This window comes from Meleagris gallopavo, chromosome 4 (genome assembly GCF_905368555.1).
Source record: "Meleagris gallopavo chromosome 4, MGAL_WU_HG_1.1, whole genome shotgun sequence".
NCBI lineage: Eukaryota > Metazoa > Chordata > Aves > Galliformes > Phasianidae > Meleagris > Meleagris gallopavo.
In genome coordinates this window covers 61,919,116-61,939,181 of record NC_139407.1, presented here as the reverse complement: position 1 = coordinate 61,939,181, position 20,066 = coordinate 61,919,116, and the positions used below count along the sequence as shown (strand labels likewise).

The following is a 20,066-nucleotide window of genomic DNA, read 5'->3' as shown; positions in this document are numbered from 1 at the left end:
AATTCATTATAGTATTTTTAGCTTAAAAAAAAATCTTAATGCTTGGCTTACACTATCTTTTGAAAGAAGGCTTTAAAGGGGTATGTTTAATATGTGCTTTAAGAGAGCAAAAAGCTGTCCTGATCGAGCAGGTCCAGCATCACGAGGCTGATGCTGAGAGGCCGGCGGGGCCCCTGCCAAGCGCTAATTGCCTGGTTCCTGTAAGTGTTTCCCCTTTTTCCTCAGAGCCTAAAATAACGACGGAGTGCCGGTAGCGCTTGGCAAACACCACAGCACGATGAGGGCCGACTAGCATTGGGAGCGGCGGTGAGAGCGGACGGCTGAAGGGTGAGGCGGCTTTATTGCCGGCGCCGTCCCCCACTCTGCCTGTCACGCGCCGCCAGCGGGCGCCCCGCTTCCCGCTTTGTGACAGGCGGAAAGAGGCGGTGCTCTTCTCTTGATTGGACGGAGTGCCTGTCGCTCTGCTTGCCCCGCCCCCTCGGTAGCCCGCGTGCCCGTGTGTACGGCCGTGACGGTCTGCGTGATTCCAGGCGGAGAGGGAGGGGGCGATGCGCGCATGCGCTCTGCGTTGTCCCGCTTTGAATGTTCGCTCCGTGGTGGGCGGAGCAACCCGAGCAGGGGGCGGAGCCGTAGCGCGGGGGCTGCTGGGCCAACCCCAAGATGGCGGCGGGGCAGCGGGGCGGAGATCGCGGCCCCCTACGGCGGCTCCCCGGCTCGACGCGGCTGTGAGGCGCGGAGCGGCCTGCGCGGGCGGCGGCGCCTCGGCGGGCGTGAGGGGCATTGGGCGAGCCGGGCAGGGCGAGGAGGGAGAGGCGGAGAGTCGGGCGCGTCGGCAAGGAGGCGGGAGCTCGCCCGTGAGAGGCGGGCCGGTGCCGCCGGCGCGGGCGGAGCGGCGATGGCCACCATGGAGAAGCTGATGAAGGCCTTCGAGTCGCTGCGCTCCTTCCAGCAGCAGCAGGTGCCGGCCACCATCGCCGAGGAGTCGCTGCAGAGACCGTGAGTGAGCGGCACGGGGCGCGGGGGTTCCTCGGTGCTTCAGCTTTTTCCCCTCCCCAGGGGGCTGATTCGCAGCCGGAGCCGGGCGGCGTTCCGGCAGCTGCCGGGGATGGGTCTGGAGGTGCTGCCCGTTCGCTGAGGCAGTTCAGGGGGCTGCAGGTTTCTAGGCAAAGGCTTGCAAGTGTGGCAGCCTAGATAATGAGAGGTACGGGAACTCTGCCTGGGTTTCGCAAAGTGGTTTTGGTTTTGGCTGGATACGCTGCTGAGGATAAAGGGACAAAAAAATCTTAAGTTTAACTTTTAAGTCTAGGGCTTGTCTGTCTTTAAGGAGTTGATGTGAATGGATGACTGTTTGTGGCAAACTTTGCTTGAAGTCTTGCACTGTTACACGTGTTGAGCTCTAAGAGGAAACAGCACAAATGCTTCTGGTATCTCTTTGTGTCCTTAAACGTTAGGGGTGGAGGCACTGAGAAGACGCTTGTTTCTATCAGTGCATTGCTCTGGTTTCGAGTCAGAGAACCTGCAGCTTTGCTGGAGGCCGAGGAGCTGTTCAGTGCCCCAGTGCTGCCTGTTGGGTTTGCTTTCTCTAAAAATAACTTTTATTGAGCAGGTGAAAAAGCACTAAGGATTTCAGTGCACTTGGTGAGTCACACTGTTACTGTTTCTCCAGGCGCCAGGGGGACAGGAGAAACAGAAAGGCTGAGGAGCAGGTAACTTCAAAATTGGCAGTTTCAGGTGCTTTTGGCAGAGCTGATCCATGTTGGAAGCTGGGTTCTTGGCCACCTGCTCCCACAGTATGGTTTGATATGGATGCCAGCTGAATTTACCATGGCTCACACTGCTTGGAGATTCTCATCTCAAACAGTTTCATTGTGTCGTTGACGCTCTCGGGACACAACAGATGAAAAACCTTATTTTCTTCATAAGCTAATTGTTTTTATACATGTCAGTGTTTTCAGGGACTAATTGCTGTTTTATGATTTGTTCGTACTGTTATTTTGGGTAGCATAGAGAATAGGTGGACATCTGTTTCCGTTCTTTCCTATAGATAACAGAAAAAAATCTAAGCAGATATTGTTAGGGTAGATCATTTTATTTCAAAAGAAAATAATTTGTACTTCAAAATAATTTGTGATGCTTGCAAAAGGATGTTGTGGTTCATGTGGAGGTTTGCATTTAGGTATACTATAGTCAAAGCACTAAGAAATCAAGCTTGTAATTGTCCTAGTTGACTTTGTTTTTTTCTGTTTAAAAATAAAAATAGGCTGGATGTTTTCAGAAAGCTGATAGTATTGCATGCCCCCAGGAGCTTTACCAATTCAGAAAGGGCATTGAGCCTCATAAAAGCCTATGAAAGGATATTGTCCCAATCTTTGGTGAAGTTTCCAAAATGGTTAGTGAAATACCAGGTCACATGTTGAGCATAACTCCCAGTATTGTTTGCATTTTCCATCCAATGGATTGGAAAAGAGAAATGCCTTTCTGTGTTCTTTGCATGTGGGGATCTGCAAAGTGGTCATCTTAATTGTCATCCTGCACAAATAACCCTCAAATATTTTGTAGTGCTGTACAGTAACTTCCTATCCTCATATCTGTTTGCAGCTGTGAAAACAATGTTGCTTTACGAGTCTGTATTGAGATGATAAAGAAATTGGTGAATTTCATAGCATAAATGCTGCTGGTTTGTTCTTTAATTGTTTAATTAAATATGTTTGGCATTATCCAAACAGATCAAATTGTCTTGTTGCTTAAATTAGATGAGTGAGACAATATCATTTCTTGAATTGGAGAGAATCACGTTATTGCAGGTGTTGATAGGCTTTTTTTTTTTCTGTTGTTGGATGTTTTTCTGTAAAGTAAAGTAAAAGTAAAGTAAAATCCATCTTATCTTTCTCTCTTGTTTTTAAACCGACACCTTAAATTGTCACAAGGCAACGTTCAATGTTATGTCTTCATGAGTGAAAAATACCCACAAAAAGCATTCCTATTGGAGCGAGTGAAAATGGCCTTAGTATTTTGTTGCAATTAAAAAGCGACAACAACAAACTCTCTGCTGATCTGTAATGTTTTATGATCACAGAGGCTGGAGCATAGAGAACATTTGCACAAATGCATTGAAAGTCTTTGTGACAATGACTTTTGAGGTCTTGATGAAAACAATATCCTGGTTTTACTTTTATTATTAAAATATTCTTTGAATTCAAACATTTACTGGTAACCCAAGAGCTTTTTTTTCTTCTTTTTTTTCTTTTTTTTTAAGAGGTTTTAATCAGCAGTACTCATATATTACAGTTTTAGTGCATGTTACAGACATGTCAGGTTGTGGCCTCCTCTCTCATCTCCTCTGTTGTTGGTTTACTCTTCTGTGAATACTTAGGTTGAGCTCTCTGTCATCATATTGCTGCTTTAAGTTTCTGCTGAGGCACCTTACTGTCTCCCATCTCTATTTTTTGCTTTTTCAGACTCTTGAATTTTGATTGGAGTTGGGTTTGTTTTGGTTTGGATTATAAAGCTCCCCCAAACTTGAAAATTTGGTCAGTATGATGTAAAAATTGAGTTTGTTCAGTGAAATGAAAGAGCAGATGGACTGTCATACAGCATCCTGTATCTTATTCATCTCACCTCTTGTCACGGAGCTGACCAGAATGCTGTGCTAATCACACGTTTCTTCTGGAGAAGTAACTAGTTTTGATTTGACTGTTCTAAAGGCTGTCTTTTTGTTGCTTTTTTTTCCCCACCTTTGGAACAGTTTTCTCTTGTTAACTTGTTCTGATAGTTAATTATTGTAGTCATGTTAAATTGTGACCCATTTCAGTTTTACATTTGGTTCTAACCGTTACATTTGGAGCCAAAGAACTTTCCAGTAATGGGCATTTTTCATTACTCACTGTTTTTTTTTATCGTAGCTTTTTGTTTGAGTGAATCTGTGATTGTAGATAGGTTTTATCAGCACAGTCTGTAGAAATATTGCAAGTTCTCTGCTTAGCTAAAGCTGTAAGAGCTGTTGACCTGCTTGTAATTCGAAGATGAGTTTTTGAGTTAATATGTCTAGGGTGCCTACTCCTTTTCCAGTCTCTTGGTCTATCCGTTGTTGACCGTATTACTGTATTGTTCAAATCATTGGCTGTACTTCAGCTTTATTAGCTTTATTTTTTAACGTGCTGATATTTCTGTTTGTTAGTAGAATCTTGAGTTTTCCCGTTGCTTTTCTGAAGGTTAATGTCAAGCTGTTTGGCCTGACGTTTTTAAATGCTAGTTCAGCAGCAGTGCTTTAGTCCTTTTACACATCCTTAATTCCAAGGCTTAATAAAAGTGAGTTGGATCTTTTTGTAGTTGGCTCATCTTGGGCTCGGAGTGCAAAATTATCAGGACTTGCTGATTTTTCTTATGTTGTTTGTTAACATTCTTGGCTTGAGGCTGTCTGTAGAAGCCTGCAGAAGATTAAACTCCCGTGCCTGTGGGGTGAGGCTTTCCTGTTAATACCTGCTGCTTTGGTATCTTCTGCCTTTGTTCTTGAAACATGAAGTGCTGTCTGACCATGCACTTGAGCTCACTGCCTCAGCTCTCTTGTAAGAAATGCGTGATGCTGTTGAGCCCCCACGTGGCTTATCAGTACTTTCCCTGAGGTCTTCATGATACTTCTGGATAAACCTTTCTATAAAAAAATCCCTTGTGTCCTATCTCCAGAGACAAAAAATATCATTGTGTTATCCTTCTCCCTTTGTAGACATATTAAATCTTTGTGCACATGCTATACATTAAATGTTTTCTTTTTCTCCTTCAGAAGCTGTTTTTTAGGAAGGCAAATACCAAATGGCAAATGAAGGATTCAGTGCAGCAAAGGCAGTTTGATGCTTTTCCTTCTTTCCCTTTGGGTAGTGACTCAATTTCTGTTCTTTCAATTTAAATGGAATGCATGTAGTTCAGAAGTTACCATCTTTGTTTTCACTTGAAATTTTTCAGGCCATTTTTCTTTATCTGTTTTAATTATTTTTTTCAATTACCCATTTCAGAAGTGGTAGACTCATGTTAGGGGAGTTCTTTGCTTACAGAAATCTGCCAGAGATCGATGTGTGCTCATCTGTTATTATTGAACATTGCTCCCTGCCTTGCCCAGGGCTATATTAGCTGAAGAAGAGGTCCTCTCCGAGGAATACTGAAGCTTACGTTTGACAATATTTTGTTTAGATCTAATGGAAAAACGGTGTTGTTTGTTTTCCTCATTAGTGTTCTCTAAAATGTTTGCAGGGGAGAAATAAGCAGATACTTGGAAGAAAAACTGAAATGTTGGGAAGAAATAAATTCCCACTCCCAGTATGACAGAAGGAAAAGGACAGGGATACTTATTTCAAAAAATGTAGTAATGTTTGAGCTGAAGGACTTACAGCTTAATTCACCGAAGTTTTTGTCTTAGCAGTGTGTTTTCAGTTACTATGAAGTGTTTATTGGCTGGTTACTGTTGGCCCTTAGAGCTGTGCTAGCTATGCTAGTGTAGTCCAAGGCTGTTCTGATCGTTTTCCAACTTCTACTTTAGAAACACTTGTTTGCTCTTTGATGGTTTTGCTGTTTTTTTTCTTAAGACAGAAAACTAAGTGTTAAAAATACAGATTACTTATTTTCACTTGGAAAGCAGAAGTGAAGTCCAGCTCTGTGCATCTGTGCATTCACTCATCTGTGAGTGAATGAGCAGGTGCCTCTTTGCTAGGACACACGAGAGGTACCTTGGGGTGTGTTTTTCAGCATCTGGGTTTCGACTAGTTAATTATTTATAAGTAATTTCCCTTTTCCTAGGGGTGGTTCTCTGTCAGTTAAGCTAAAAGTAGGAGACTTTGCATATAGTGAAATGAAAATTCACAGTCATAGTTGTCAATCTGTCTCATTCTAGTGTTTTGTTGTTGTTGTGGTTGGGTTTTTTTTGTTTTTTTTTTTTGTTTTGTTTTGTTTTGTTTTTTTTGGTGTGGTTTTGTTTCCCCCAGTTCATATATTAAAAAGATTGAGGATGGAGCAGGAAAGAAGCTTCTTTATTTACGAGCTTATAGTATGTGAGAGTGAATGCTAAAGTTTTCTAAATGCCAGACTTTACACATTCGGCTCTGCATCTTTTGTAGATTCACATCCTTTGATCCTGTGACATCAGTTTGTTCTGTGCTTGCTGCTAGTTAGCCAACCTTCTCCTTAGTGTTACTGTAAGGACATGATTGTAGACAGGTATGGACCACGCCTAGAGTTTTGCTATTTGGATAATTTCAGAATCATCTGGGGGATTGTGATGTATGAGAGAATTGCATTTATATAGTTACTACTCACTTTTAGACTTCGATTTATTTTAATTGTTTCATTTTAGAAAGAAGGAACTTTCAACTACCAAGAAAGATCGAGTGAATCATTGCCTGACAATATGTGAAAACATTGTTGCTCAGTCTTTAAGGTAAGGCAAGGTCTATCTTAAACTTGTTGCTTTAATATAATTTGCTGCATTAACATGAATAGCTACTTCTGGTTACTAGATACATGTAGGCTTCCTGGTAGTTGCTGATAAAGTGCTCAACTTCTGTTTAAACTGAAATGGTACAATGTTTGTTATTGCTGCTGCTTTTTGTTGTTTGTGTTTTTTTTAACTAAGCCAAAATGTAATAGTTTTTCTTTAAACATTGGTAGAGTAGATATTATTCTATTTCAGACAGAAAAAAGGCAAAGTCGTCAAATACTGTGCCTGATTATGTAGGGAAAGAGCAGGGAAATAATTTCCTAACTCCTGATGAAACACTTATCAGCTGGATCATTTCTCCTCTTGTAAAACTGTATAGTGTATACGCAGTAGAGTTTTGAAACCCCTTTATGAGTAGCACTGATGTTTGCTTTTTGCGGTGCACAGTGTGATGTTGTTTTTTTAATATTTGTTTATCTAGAAATTCTCCAGAATTTCAGAAACTGCTGGGGATTGCTATGGAACTTTTTCTCCTCTGCAGTGAGGATGCAGAATCTGATGTCCGGATGGTTGCTGATGAATGCCTTAATAAAGTTATTAAAGTAAGAACTTCTAGGTATTGTGTTAACATATTTAACTTCTTCTTGATGCAATGTTATTTGTGAAATCACACTTATATTCTTTTAATTGCTTTACTTATTCTTGATAATCTCTTGTAAGAGTAAGCTTTAGGAAATTATGTCTTCTAAGGGGAGCTTTTTATGCATGGAGTTACATAAATTTTGTCTCAGATGAAGGTATTTGAACTTGTCTGTGGTAATTTATTGCTCTGGTTTGTTTTTTTATTCAGTGATTCATTAACTGTTCTCTTTAAGTTAGTTAAAAATCATTTTGGGATGGGAGGAATACTCTTGTTTTGTAAGCATGAGGTTACGTAGTATGTGGGAAAGCTAAAAATATTACTGAAAAGCTGACTGTAAGATGGTATGACTCGTTCCAGACTAATGGCAAACTGTAATTCTGATAGTGCTTTACTGAGAGTTGGCAGAGGAGCTTTTAGGCATAATTAGGATAAAAGCAGTGTTCTGGAGTCTGTTTATTACCATACTGCAATCCAGAAACAAAGACTCAGTGGAGACAGCAGATGGATATTAATAGAAGGTCAGTCAAGGTCAAATTATGGATTCAACATACAAAAGGAACCTTATGTGGAACTGATGTGAGCTGCTGCTTCCAGAACAGGTTTACCTTCACCTGTCCTTTCTTTTCTTTTTTTCTTCTTGTGTAATGTGCCTGCATAATTAATCTAGTTGATACAAAATGAAGTCTTTATGAATTTGTAAATAAGAATTCTCTTTAGCTTGAAGGGGATATGTAGAAACAAGCAAACAAAAAATCTGTATTTCTGTAGAAATTTCAGTTCTTTCTATTTGTTTGGTGTCTGTATGAATTAGTAATCTGGAAGTTTGCTGTTTGCAAAGGCTTATCCCATAACGATGGGGAATGAGGTAATGCAAATGTTTTTTACTCTTTTCATTTTGTCTTGTAGCACTTTGTTCATTCTAATGTAAACGGTTTTCCATTTCCAAGAGTTTAGTACTGCATGAAATGCATTCACCATTAAGTAACATAATTTACTTAAGGAGATGCTCTGAAACAGTGTTAAAGAATGCAGACTTCCTTCCTTCTTTCATGAAATTGTTCCTTTTAGTTTTACTGGTCTGTTTCATGTTGTTGTTGACTGGAGAGCTTTTAGGTAACTTGAAACACTTCATTTTTTTTCTTTTTTCAGATCACTGTATAGTAGTTTTTCTTCTAAAGGTTAAGGTAATTTTAAATGATGGAGTCTTCTATCAGTCATTAAGCTTGCAGCTTAACCACAGCTATGAAATGGCAATAGTTATGTGGCAATAGTTTCTATTCTGTTTCAGTATTTATGCTCTGTGGAAGCAACTCAGTCTTTAGGCAGACCTGTCTGGTATATAAATGAAGAGGGAAAAAATCTACAGTTTTCTTTCTTTTGTGCAAGCAGCAGTAATGCTTGTGAGAAATGAAATGGTCTTGAGTTGAATGCGTTGTAAGGATAGCTACCCCTTCTGAAGCCAGAATAATAGCTGGTGCTTCTTTTGTGTTGATTGATATCAATGCAGAAGCAGTGAACATCAGGAAAACTTAATTTTTAGGGGATGTAAGTGAGATTTGTCCCTAGTCTAGGCACCTGCAGTTAATAGTTAGAGTGCTTCTAACAGTGTAAAGATACAAGCAAGGTAATATTTTATGACAATGACTAGTGTAGTCTGGGAGCCATAAAGATTTTGGGCATGCAATTTTAGGATAGAGAAATAGGAAGGAGCAACATGACCTTCACTGACCATGCGTAAGCAGTTGTGGCCTCCACATTAGCACTTGCCATGAAAATTTTACAGTTATGAGTAATCCTCTGAAGATGTGAATTTAATGGTTGATGGTCAAAATGGTGGATAGGAGACTAGAAATCATTGAATAACTGGACAAGGAGTAAAGAATCAAATAGGGAGCATAGCACTGTTAAATCCATAATGCAAGCATTTGCACACTGTATGAAGGTCTTGTTTCAACTGATGGAGTTATGGTGGAAATATTCATAAATAGTGGTATGTGCAAGGAAAAAAAAGGAAGAAAGGATAATCGTGTGTACAAAATATTCTATAGGAAATACAGTGGAACTAGTTTCATTTTTTCCCCATTTTGCCATTTGAAAGGTGTAGGGAGAATGATTTGGGTTGAAATGAACAGAAAATGAACATTTCTCAGCACTTACTTTCATTTCACATACTCTAATCCTTAATTGCACTTGAAGTTTAGAGCAGAGTAAAATGCGTGCTCTCTCACAACATGGTTGATCAGATCCTGAAACACGATACAGCTGTTGCCCTTAATACTTGCGAGTAATAAATGGATGCAGAAAACAGGCCAGTGCATAAAAGAAAGGGTTCTCAAGGGCTATTAAAGGTTATGGCACAAATGCAGTCTTGGTTTGGGATACATCTGACAGTTTGTGGCTGTTTCAAAGTGGGGTTGTATAGCAAGGAATAACTCCCACTGCTTGCAAATACTGTTCTGGTATTTTAGTAGTCTGTTCATGAGTATCTATTACTGGCTGTTGCCAGAAGGCATGGTAAGTTGGCTGTACCTGTGGTGTGATGCCATATGGCCTCTTCTGGGCAGATTGAGGTCAAGTAGCTAATTCCAACTAATTTAAATACTATAGTATAGTTTAATTTGTGGGATTGTTTGTGTTTGTTTGTTCTTTGGGTAAAAGGTGAAGGAATGTCTCTTGTACAACCAGAATGTGTTAAATACAGGATAATGGAGAGAGAATGTTCTGTATTTTTAAGGCTGTTTTATTGCAAGTGCAACTTTGTTCCTTTAAAGTGCCTCCACTCTGATATGATGTATTGACAATGTATTTTATTTCAGGCTTTGATGGATTCCAATCTACCTAGGTTACAATTAGAACTGTATAAGGAGATTAAAAAGGTGAGGTTTGCCTTCTTTCATATCCTTCTGCAGTATGCTATTTAGTGTTTTAGTAAATGAGATTGTAGCCTTAGTGTAAATAGCATGTTTATTTTTTTTTTAAGGTCAAGATCAAAACCTCTCTTTTGAAAGATCTCTGACTGCTTAAAATTATTCTGCTCAGTTCCTTACTATTGGCCCTATTTAGTTAGATTTTTTCACCTCGAAAGCTTATCTGGCAGAAAATGTGTGAGCATTTGGTGTGAACAGCAGTCTGAGATAGCCTTAGTAACTCTGCAGTCAAATGAATAAGCATATTAATGGTGTTTGCTTCACTGAGTGAGGTGGAATGTGTAACTTCAAGGAAAAAGGTGGTGAAAAGTAGGTGGAGGACACTGAAGTTCTTAATTTGCCAAAGCTTCATGCAGGAATTATTTGACCAAGACCTGAAGTGGTCTGATACAAGTTTTAATTAGGTTACTTTGTGACTTATATATACTTACAGCTTATGTAAGAAACATAAGTAAAAATACTGAAGCATATCTTTGCACCACAGTGCACAATTTAATAACAGTCTTTATGTCAGTTGAAGATCTTTTTGTTTTGTTAGTGTATGGATATTAAATAAATGCTGTTTTCAGCATGGTATCATCAAAAATCTTGTTTTGCATCTATAAGCATATAGCAACTGGTATAAAAGAGAAAATACAGGTGGGGTTTGTCAGACACTACTGGTATTGATTATTATTATATTTCCCTACAATTGATAGAACTTCAGAAAACAAAATAGGAAAAAAAAAAATGTGAGTAGCTTTTCTGTAGATGTAGTGGTTTTTTTCTGCTTGTGCTAACAGTGGTACCATGAAGCTTTGATACACTAGCCAAAGAAAATAAGAAAAAACAATTTCTAATCACCTCAGTTCAGTTTTCGGGAGATATTAATTTGAGAAGTATTTAGGTAAAGGTAAATAAAGTATGCAGTTTCTCCAAGTAGGGAGATTGTGAATTTGGCACCTTTCAACTTCCATAGTTTTCCACATTGCCAACAATATTAGGGAGCTCCAATATATCCTCAGGCTGAGAATCTAATCATGTTCTGGTGCAGGTCACTTGCATTATTGAAGGTTATTATATAGATGAATAGACACTAAATTCAGAATCCAAGCCATTATGAAATAATACATGGAATTTTTGAGGTTCTCAAGAGCTGAAGGTTATTTACTTGCACAGCTCCACGGTTGTCAGTTTTGTGCTGGATTTGTATCTCTGCAAGTGTTCCAGTGATTTTTTCTTTGTTGGTTGATGACTGTGTCTATGGTATTTTAAGCTGATTTCAGCAAAATGGAGATCTCAGATGTTTACTTCTCTTTTTTTGGTTTTTATTATTCATTTTGGGTCACTTGGAAAATGCGTAATACCAACTAGAAAAATAAAGGCATTCTTGGAGCTGACTTTGCTTCCTTTTGGCTAGAAGAATTTTAGGGCTTGTAGATATCTTTTGTTCTCATCTAAGTAAAATTGTATAAAATTGAAGCAATTATAGACCTTTTTAGTAAGGATAGGTTTTGCTTGATGAAATGGTTGTACATTCTCTATAGAACGGTGCTTCCCGAAGCCTGCGTGCTGCGCTCTGGAGATTTGCTGAGCTTGCTCATCTAGTTCGCCCTCAGAAATGCAGGTAAACTCATCCTAGCAAAGCATTTTCCAAAGTTTAACAAAATATAGCCATTAGCAAAGTATTACTGTTCTCAAATTTCAAAGATTCTTCTTCCCTCAGTGCCTTTACTAATCCCTGTCACATTATCTGTGAACTAGCTTTATTGAATTAGGTGGTATTCTTCTAGCAGAACTTGAGTTCTGTGCTGTATGTGATTCGGTGGGAGAGGGAAGGAAACTTATAAAAACAATGAGTTGTACTTCATAATGTTCTTTTTGCTTAATATTGTCTGCAAATCATATTCAGAAGACTTTATGTAGCTAATAGATGCGTTTTGTATGATTTAGTAATAATACTAATTGAGGAGTACGAAGAGTATGAATTAAAAACATTTAAGTCAGTACAGTTGTTCTTACCTCAAATTTGTTTTTCTCCTTTATCATTCTTAGACCATACTTAGTGAACCTTTTGCCCTGTTTAACACGAATAAGTAAGAGACCTGAAGAATCCGTACAAGAAACGCTAGCTGCAGCAATACCAAAAATCATGGCAGCATTTGGCAATTTTGCAAACGACAATGAGATTAAGGTATCTTGACCATAGTAGTGCTTCCTGTTCTATCCCACAGCACGGTTAAACTACTACTGTTACCAATCAGATGTTGCAGTGAATGGTATAATAGCTGCATGTATAAATTAAGACAAGTGTTGTCCTTGCACGATGTAATGCTTTTGGTGGTTGAAAAAGATATTTGCTGACTTCTGAACTCCTCTCCTTTTTTCTTTATCATTAAGAGTAAAGTAACGTATCTTGTTTTTAGGTTTTATTAAAGGCTTTCATAGCTAATCTTAAGTCCAGTTCCCCTACTATCCGTCGAACAGCTGCGGGATCAGCAGTAAGCATCTGTCAACATTCGCGAAGAATGCAGTATTTTTATGCCTGGTTATTGAATGTTCTTTTAGGTAAGATTTGGGAGGGGGGGAACTACATTTGCTTCAGATATCAGTAATGTGAGATTCTTTTCTCATGTATGATGCTAAATGTGAAAGTGTTTTTCAGACAAAGAAAGGATGCTTAGACATCAGTTACACAGCTAATGCTTTCTTTATACTGTGTTGTTGGGCCTATGCAGATGGTAATGTTATTTATCTCTTTGTGTGTGGAATTATGAGGTCAGTAATGTTGAAAAGAAACAGCCCAAACCAGGGAAGCAAGTAGCCTATTGGAAAATGAGGAGATCTGGGGGTTGTTGTCAAAGATCTTGCACAAGAGTCTGTGAAAACTTATATTGTTTAGCAGCCTGGTTTTTAGTGCAGAAGGTCTGAGATTGTGGTACAGTTATGAGGTTCTTTCATACGTAGACTACGTTGCAAATGGAGAGGTAAGGAAGACAGGCAGATGCAGAAGGCGTTAGCCTTGTTACTTAAAAGAAGCGGTGACGAATGCAAACACCATATAGTGACTTTCCTCATTCAGTCGTGAAAACGGTGTGCTACTTCTCAGTCCTCTGTTATTTGTACACAGTGTTCTTTTCTGTCTCAAAGGTACTGTTTTATAATGTTGTCAATGAATTCAGACAGTAGTATTAATACGAATGTAACAAATATTTATCGTATATTTTGAACTTACTGCTTTGATCAGTACTTGAGACAAGAAGCAGAAGTGTAAATATTTGTTAGGACAGTAGCCTGTGCTTTGGAAAGGGGGAACTCTGTTGGGCCTCACTTAAAAGGACAAGTGGGGAAAATCGCTTAATAAGAGCAACTAGGATGATTTAGGAAAAAAAAAAAGTGTTTTTATTGAACAGAAAGTGGTAAGGAATAAGGGAGGAGAGGCAGGGCCCTCCAGCCATTCTGCCTCATTGCCTACATCACTGTGAGGAGTGTTAAATAATACATATTTTTAAGTGTTTCTACACTAAAAAAATCTTTAGTTGTTGGATGGTGGTGTGGTCATCTTGTTTTAAAGAAACTGTTATATGGGTACGTAAAAAATCATATATTGAAGTTAATCATCAGTAAGTTTATTCTCTTTTTACCCCCAGGCTTGTTAGTTCCTGTAGAAGATGATCATCCTACACTTTTAATTCTGGGTGTTTTACTTACGCTGAGGTATCTCATACCCTTATTGCAACAACAAGTAAAGGATACCAGCCTGAAAGGCAGTTTTGGTGTAACAAGGAAAGAAGCAGAGATTTCACCTTCACCAGAACAGCTTATACAGGTAGAACTTATGAGGAATAATTAACCTGGAGAATATTCGAAGCGGAGTAGGAGGAAAATCTTTCATGTAATACAATGAAATGCTAGTTTGGCATTGAAGGTTTCAGGCTCTTCATCTTGGTAATTTATAGTTTGTCCATTGTTTGGCATTCCTGGTAAATAATTTTGATAACAAGAAATCTGAGAGAAATGCTTGTTAGGTACTCCTGAAGAAGCCAATGAACTCCATCAACAATAAAGCATTATTTGATTGATCCTTTCTTCTCTAACAATTAAGTGTCTTAATGAAAGCTTCTACTGAAAAGACGGTTAAATGACTAGAATTAAATAAAATTTTCTTTGGGAAAAGGGTGATGAAGATTAGATAAACCGTTTTAATGCATTTTAATGAGATTTTATGTGGTACGTGAGAGCAAATGTACTATGTTGTGTCTTTACAGAAACTTACTCAAGTACTTTGTTGTTTTTCAGGTTTATGAGTTGACTCTGCATTACACTCAGCATCAGGACCATAACGTTGTGACTGGAGCTTTAGAATTACTACAACAGCTCTTTAGAACACCACCACCTGAACTTCTCCATGCTTTGACGGCTTTAGGTGGCATTGCACAGGTCAGTGTATCCAAAGATGAATCTGCCATCAGGAACCGCAGTGGGAGCATAGTGGAGCTCATAGGTAAGCTGTATTTTCAGTAATTTGAGTTAAATTGAGGTGACAAGGCTCTTTCCTTGATGTAATCTGAAAGTGTGAAGTATAAAATAAAAGTTGTAAAAGAATACATAGCATTTTTCCAGGTACAGGATAAGATCCCCTGCCATCCTCCCCCTTTAAGTGGGTATGCATCTGTTGAGTAATGAGAAACTCCAAAGTAAATTTTTTTTTTTGTGGTGTTTTCTTATTCACACGGAGCAAGTTGACAGTGGTGACTGATTTCTTTTCACATTTATGTTCTTTTCACTAAGCACCTGACAATTGTGATTCATAGAAAGCTGATCTAACCAGAATTTATGTATTAACATGTATTAACTAAGGGTTTTGTGCTGAATAAGAAAACTAGCATGAAACTAAAGCATGACCTTAGTTTATCCATAACTTTTAAAATCAGTTATTAATGAAGTGCATGTTCTTAAAATTATCTTTTAAATGCTACTTACCTCTTTGAAAAGAATCTGACTGGATTTCTGTAAGAACTTCTTTGGACTATCGAATCATTCTAGTATTGCTGCTCTTAGAAGGTAATTCATTAGCCAGGAGCAACCATAGCAATGAATGTAAGAACACTTTTTTTTTTTTTTTTTTAAGCAAACGTTGCTCAATTTTCTAAATGAAAAAGTCATTTGATGGTGCGTGATGCAAAAAAAAAAAAAAACAAAAAAAAACCAAAAACAAACAAACAAAAAAAACCCCACCCAAACTTCATAAGGAACAAGTTTGCTATTTTTTTTTCCTGGCTTTGTATTTTTTTTAACTTCCCTTCTGTGACTGTTAGAATTCCTTCATGATTGCAGCAACTCTCTCTTTGCCCTGATATGTTACTTTCTGTGATTTGCAGCTGGAGGGGGGTCTTCATGCAGCCCTGTTCTTGCGAGAAAGCATAAAGGTGATTATTTCCAAAATCAAATTTTTAATTGCATTATTCTCTGATTTTTATTTCCTCTCCCATTTCATTGTCTTCCTGAGCTCTGGTCTTCATTCACAAATGCCTTCCTGTTTTCAGGTGATTTTAATCACAGTAAATCTTAAAATAATTCTGAGACAATTTCTGGTGGTTACAACCAAGACATTCTAAAATTATTCAAAGCTCATTCTTATTTTTGCTATAGTGCGCTAGCAAAACTATGATGATAAATACTGATGAAATTTTAATTTTTTAAGACCATGTTTAGAAGTATTCAACTGGGCGTTCTTCCTTTTGTCAGTAATGCTTAACCTTTAATGTAACTGACAAAACAACCTCCCTGTTTTTTGATAGGCATATTTTCTTGTTTCACTAATGCATGTGTATGTCTGCATGCTTTGGTATGTGATGCTTTTCTATTAATTTTTCTGACCTGTCATTGATAACTAGGAATACTCATTCTGTGTTTTACTGTGTATGTTTTTATTTCTTTAGCAAGCAACACATTTAACAGAATTTAAAAAAAAAAAATTTTACTCTGAAATATTATTTTCTTAGTTTGTGCATAAAAGTACCTGGTTATTATATACTTTGATTAGTAAGTCATATCCATAATGGAATCACTCTAGATACAGCTCACAATAGATTTGTCATCTGACCAAGACGCTGCTGCTACTGCAGTGGAGCTGTGTGAGAGTCATTGCAAGCACAGTAGGCAGAAAGGTGTTGAATACTATGATAAGGTGAACTTCATGGCAAGGTAGTTTAAAACTAAATAGGATTAAACAGGCTCAAATGACTGCTCTAGCATCTAGCTTACTTTTTTTTCTTCAAATATATTCTTCCATCCTTGCATGCGAGGAATCTCTGTATGCTTTATTGCTCTAACAATATACCTAAATATGAAATAGAGGGTAGAGCTCGGTAGAGATTGAAGTGAAATATTTATCACTGCATCAGTGAGCACTTGTTTGGAAACAATAGAGTGAGTGAAAAGTTGCTCTGAATATAGGTATTGCTGCAGCATCCTAAGGTGAGACAGAATGCAATAAATCAGAATAGCAGTGCATATAACTTTTAAAAAATGGTAGAATTGTGACGTTAATATTTTGAACTTGTAGTCTTCAGTGGAGATTTAATAATAATAGTGTGAATTCAATTAATTTGTTAAAGCAGTAACCTTTCACTTTGCTGGTGAACGCACGTGAGCCATTATTTTATCCTCTTTTAATATCAAGATGCAAATATTGTTTTGAGGTAAAGAAAATGGTATAAGAGAATTTAAAGATATCTATTCAGGATTTTGCATTTTGTACAGGTTTAATCTCAAATTCGGAACTATTCATTTCCTACCACTCGTCATTATAAGAAGAAGGGAAGAAGTGAGATTATCCTCTTTCTTGAAGTGGTTTTGCATTTTAATGACATATACAGTACTAGAGTTGAGCTGCTAGCCATGGGTGAAACATCTCTAGCTATAATATTCTTTCATATGTTTAAAGTGAAGCTGATCTACAGAAATCTGTGACCCTCATATTGGAGCTCATCTATCCCATATATTTTCAGTTATACTGCTTCAGAACATCTTTATTTTGGACCAGCTGGCCTGTGCTGGTTTGTTTGTTTCAACCCTAGAAAATTATTTGGAAAGAAGGCTCAAAACTCATTTTTAAATGGAAGAATACGTTCTGTATCCTAACTGGTTTTTATTTATTCATTTATTTCAGAGGAACATTTTCCTATGGCTTGTTCTATAAAGTGATGTAAACATACAAAATATAATAAGCCCAATTGGTGTTTTTCAATGTCCTTCTTCTTTCACACACTTTTAAAGGTGATCGGCTGTGGAAAACAGAAGAAAACTCTGGTTTGTTTCAGTGAAATGGATATGAATGTTGGAAAGAGTAGAGAATGATGTGCTATCTTTCCTGCTTTGGTTGGGAATTCCTAGCGCAATTTTACCCATTCTTGTGGGAATGAGCAGTTCTCAATAATTGCTGTGTTGTTTTACACAGAACATGCACAAAGATTTCATGTTAACTTTCTGCCTTATCTCGGGTTTGAATGGCATAAAACATACTTTTGTGGAGGAAGATAGAGTTGTGTAGTTGTGATAGAGAAATGAGTACAAAAGTCTATTAATGCTTTTTTCCACTAATTACTTATATGAAATATAAAACAATTCGCCTACAGTTGTCAGAACATTGATATCTTGCATGGTAAGTTTTGGACTGCTGGTGAAATTTATTCTAAAGTGCAAAACAGGCTTATGCCTTACCAATTGTCACAAATACCTCTGAGCAAACAGCTTGCAAGATGCAGAAGGATGGCTTTAATTGTTTCCTCTTTTCAGTAGAGATGTGTATAATCAATGGATATACAGATAGTATGGTATATCTGGGAGTTTGGCTGATGTAATTGTTATATTGGAGTAAGGAAAGAAAGTCACTCACCCTATCCTGGGCTCGCAAAATAGACTCTAGTGGAGCGGATCTCCAGAGAGATCCTTCCCCACTGGCAGTCAGCTCTTAAATGGATCTAGGAGAGGTGCAGCCAGGCTCCACCCCTTCCTGCAGCACAGGTGAATTGCTTGCCTCAGGTGATTAATCAGAGGTTCAGGCCATGATTCAGCAGCTGTATACAAGTTGAATCTCTGTTTTACTCCCAGGCAGTGAGCATCTGCAGGTATCTTTCTCTCTCCACTGCTTCTATTTTAAATAGATATTAAACTGTGAGTAAAGGAACTCTAAGTGATTGTATTAGGCTATAAGTGGTTCTCATTCTTCCTATGGCTAAAGTCTCACTAAAGATTTTTGCTTTAGTAGCTCCTGGACCTTAATGGATTTTATCCATAGTTCATCATTCTTTCCCGCTTATGTTGTCTTGTGCTTCTTCCCCTGAGCATTTTCACTTCTTTTATCATTGGAATTCCAGGCTCTGACCTGGGATTAGCCTTTGACTGATGATTTTAATAGCCATTAAGAAAGAGGCTATTTTATTATTTGTGGTGCTTATTGTCCCTCTGAGTTGAGGGCAGACATCCAGATGCCTTAGTAATGTGACATACTTGAAGAAATTAGTGGGATTTTAAGAACAGTCCAAAAAATAAACTGGAATAAATATATAAGTGGTTCCTGAGTGGTTAGACCATTCAATAGAATTGCTTAGCTGTATTTCTTCATTGCTGTTTCTTACCTGAAGAAAGATAGTGAGGGACTGGATTTTTGCTTTCTTCATTCCTTTCTTTTTTCCATTTGTTGCCTGTCATAGCTTTAAAAAAAATATTTGTGATAAGCTTTTAAGTGTCTTCAAGTATTAATCATTTCATGACCATTTCAAGTTGACTGTAACTCTGGAAAACTGTAGACCTCTTTCTTCTGTCACTTCTCAGGTAAAATACTTCTTGGAGAAGAAGAAGGTTTGGACGATGATGCTGAAACCCGATCAGATGTTAGCGCTGCATCATTTGCAGGTAGTAAACATTCCTTCTAGTGTTGCCACCAACCCATGTTACTTTCTTATAAAACTTTCTTTTATTGTGGGTACATAAAATATAAAAGTCTGTTATGTTAACTACTAAGTGGATTGGCACTTGGAGGATGTGATAACCTTAAATGCTCTTTGGTATGAAATATATACTTACATAGTGAAGCTGACTGCCTTTTTTTTTTTTTTTTAAGCATCATTGAGCTACCGGTATAGATGTAGTGAAATAAAAGTGAGGGAGGAGATGCCTTAAAGGTGATTGCCTCTCTACTGTAGTAATATAGGACATAGTATTTAACAGTGTCTGTATAAAGAGTAAAACAATTGATTGACTCAAAAATATCTGTTTTCCAGCTTCTGTGAAAGGCGAGATAACGAGTGAACTAGCTTCTTCATCGGGTGTGTCAACAGCTGGGTCAGTAGGGAGTTCAGCTGCTGATCCTACTGGACACGATATCATTACTGAGCAGCCACGTTCTCAACATACGTTGCAGTCAGACTCTGTAGACCTGTCAAGCTGTGATTTGACAAGTACGGCTACTGAAGGGGAAGATGATGACGTGCTTAGTCGAAGCTCTAGCCAGATCAGTGCTGTCCAATCAGATCCCACTATGGACTTGAATGATGGTACACAGGCTTCCTCACCAATTAGTGATAGCTCTCAGACTACTACTGAAGGTCCAGACTCTGCGGTAACCCCTTCGGACAGTTCTGAAATTGTAAGTGTGCAACGGGCAGAGGGGGGATCCCCTTCTACTGAGGGTCCTGACATATCTCAGAGCTCTTCCATGGAGGGCCCAGACTTGGATTCTTCTACTTTTCCATCCTCAACTAATAACAATGGAAAGGTCAGCAGCTCACACCCCTATTGGAGAGCTTGACCTCCTTTTAACACTTTCAATTCAGCAGTAATTAAAAATTAAGAAGCTATCAGCAATCTGTTCAGTGTGTAGGTTGTAAGAAGGCAAGCATCAACAGTTTTCCACTCACTGGAAGAATGTGAATATTAAAGGCTTGATATAAATACGTTCTCTTAACATAAACTTCAGTTTATATAGATACATTAATAATTGTTTTGGTGCAGAAGGACTAACGGAAGTGTTAAAGGGTGAACAGAATTTGGAATGTTAGAGGAATATTTTTGGAACCTAATGCTTCAC

General features: G+C 38.2%; 1 protein-coding gene across 3 annotated transcripts in view; it reads left to right on the top strand.

Moving 5' to 3' along the window:
• The first annotated feature begins 623 nt into the window (after positions 1 to 623).
• The window catches only part of HTT (huntingtin), a 79,473-nt gene continuing 60,030 nt past the window's right edge, over positions 624 to 20,066 (top strand). The window contains exons 1-12 of one of the 3 annotated variants that reach the window (XM_085223559.1): positions 624 to 996; positions 6,341 to 6,424; positions 6,906 to 7,026; positions 9,884 to 9,943; positions 11,521 to 11,600; positions 12,029 to 12,167; positions 12,400 to 12,541; positions 13,624 to 13,802; positions 14,273 to 14,477; positions 15,355 to 15,402; positions 18,812 to 18,892; positions 19,261 to 19,625. In XM_085223559.1, the coding sequence (XP_085079685.1) occupies positions 896 to 996; positions 6,341 to 6,424; positions 6,906 to 7,026; positions 9,884 to 9,943; positions 11,521 to 11,600; positions 12,029 to 12,167; positions 12,400 to 12,541; positions 13,624 to 13,802; positions 14,273 to 14,477; positions 15,355 to 15,402; positions 18,812 to 18,892; positions 19,261 to 19,625 (1,605 nt within the window). In that variant the 5' untranslated portion in view covers positions 624 to 895. Of the gene's footprint in view, positions 997 to 6,340; positions 6,425 to 6,905; positions 7,027 to 9,883; positions 9,944 to 11,520; positions 11,601 to 12,028; positions 12,168 to 12,399; positions 12,542 to 13,623; positions 13,803 to 14,272; positions 14,478 to 15,354; positions 15,403 to 18,811; positions 18,893 to 19,260; positions 19,755 to 20,066 lie in introns of all 3 variants that reach the window. The other 2 variants (XM_085223557.1, XM_085223558.1) reach the window with 2 other exon arrangements.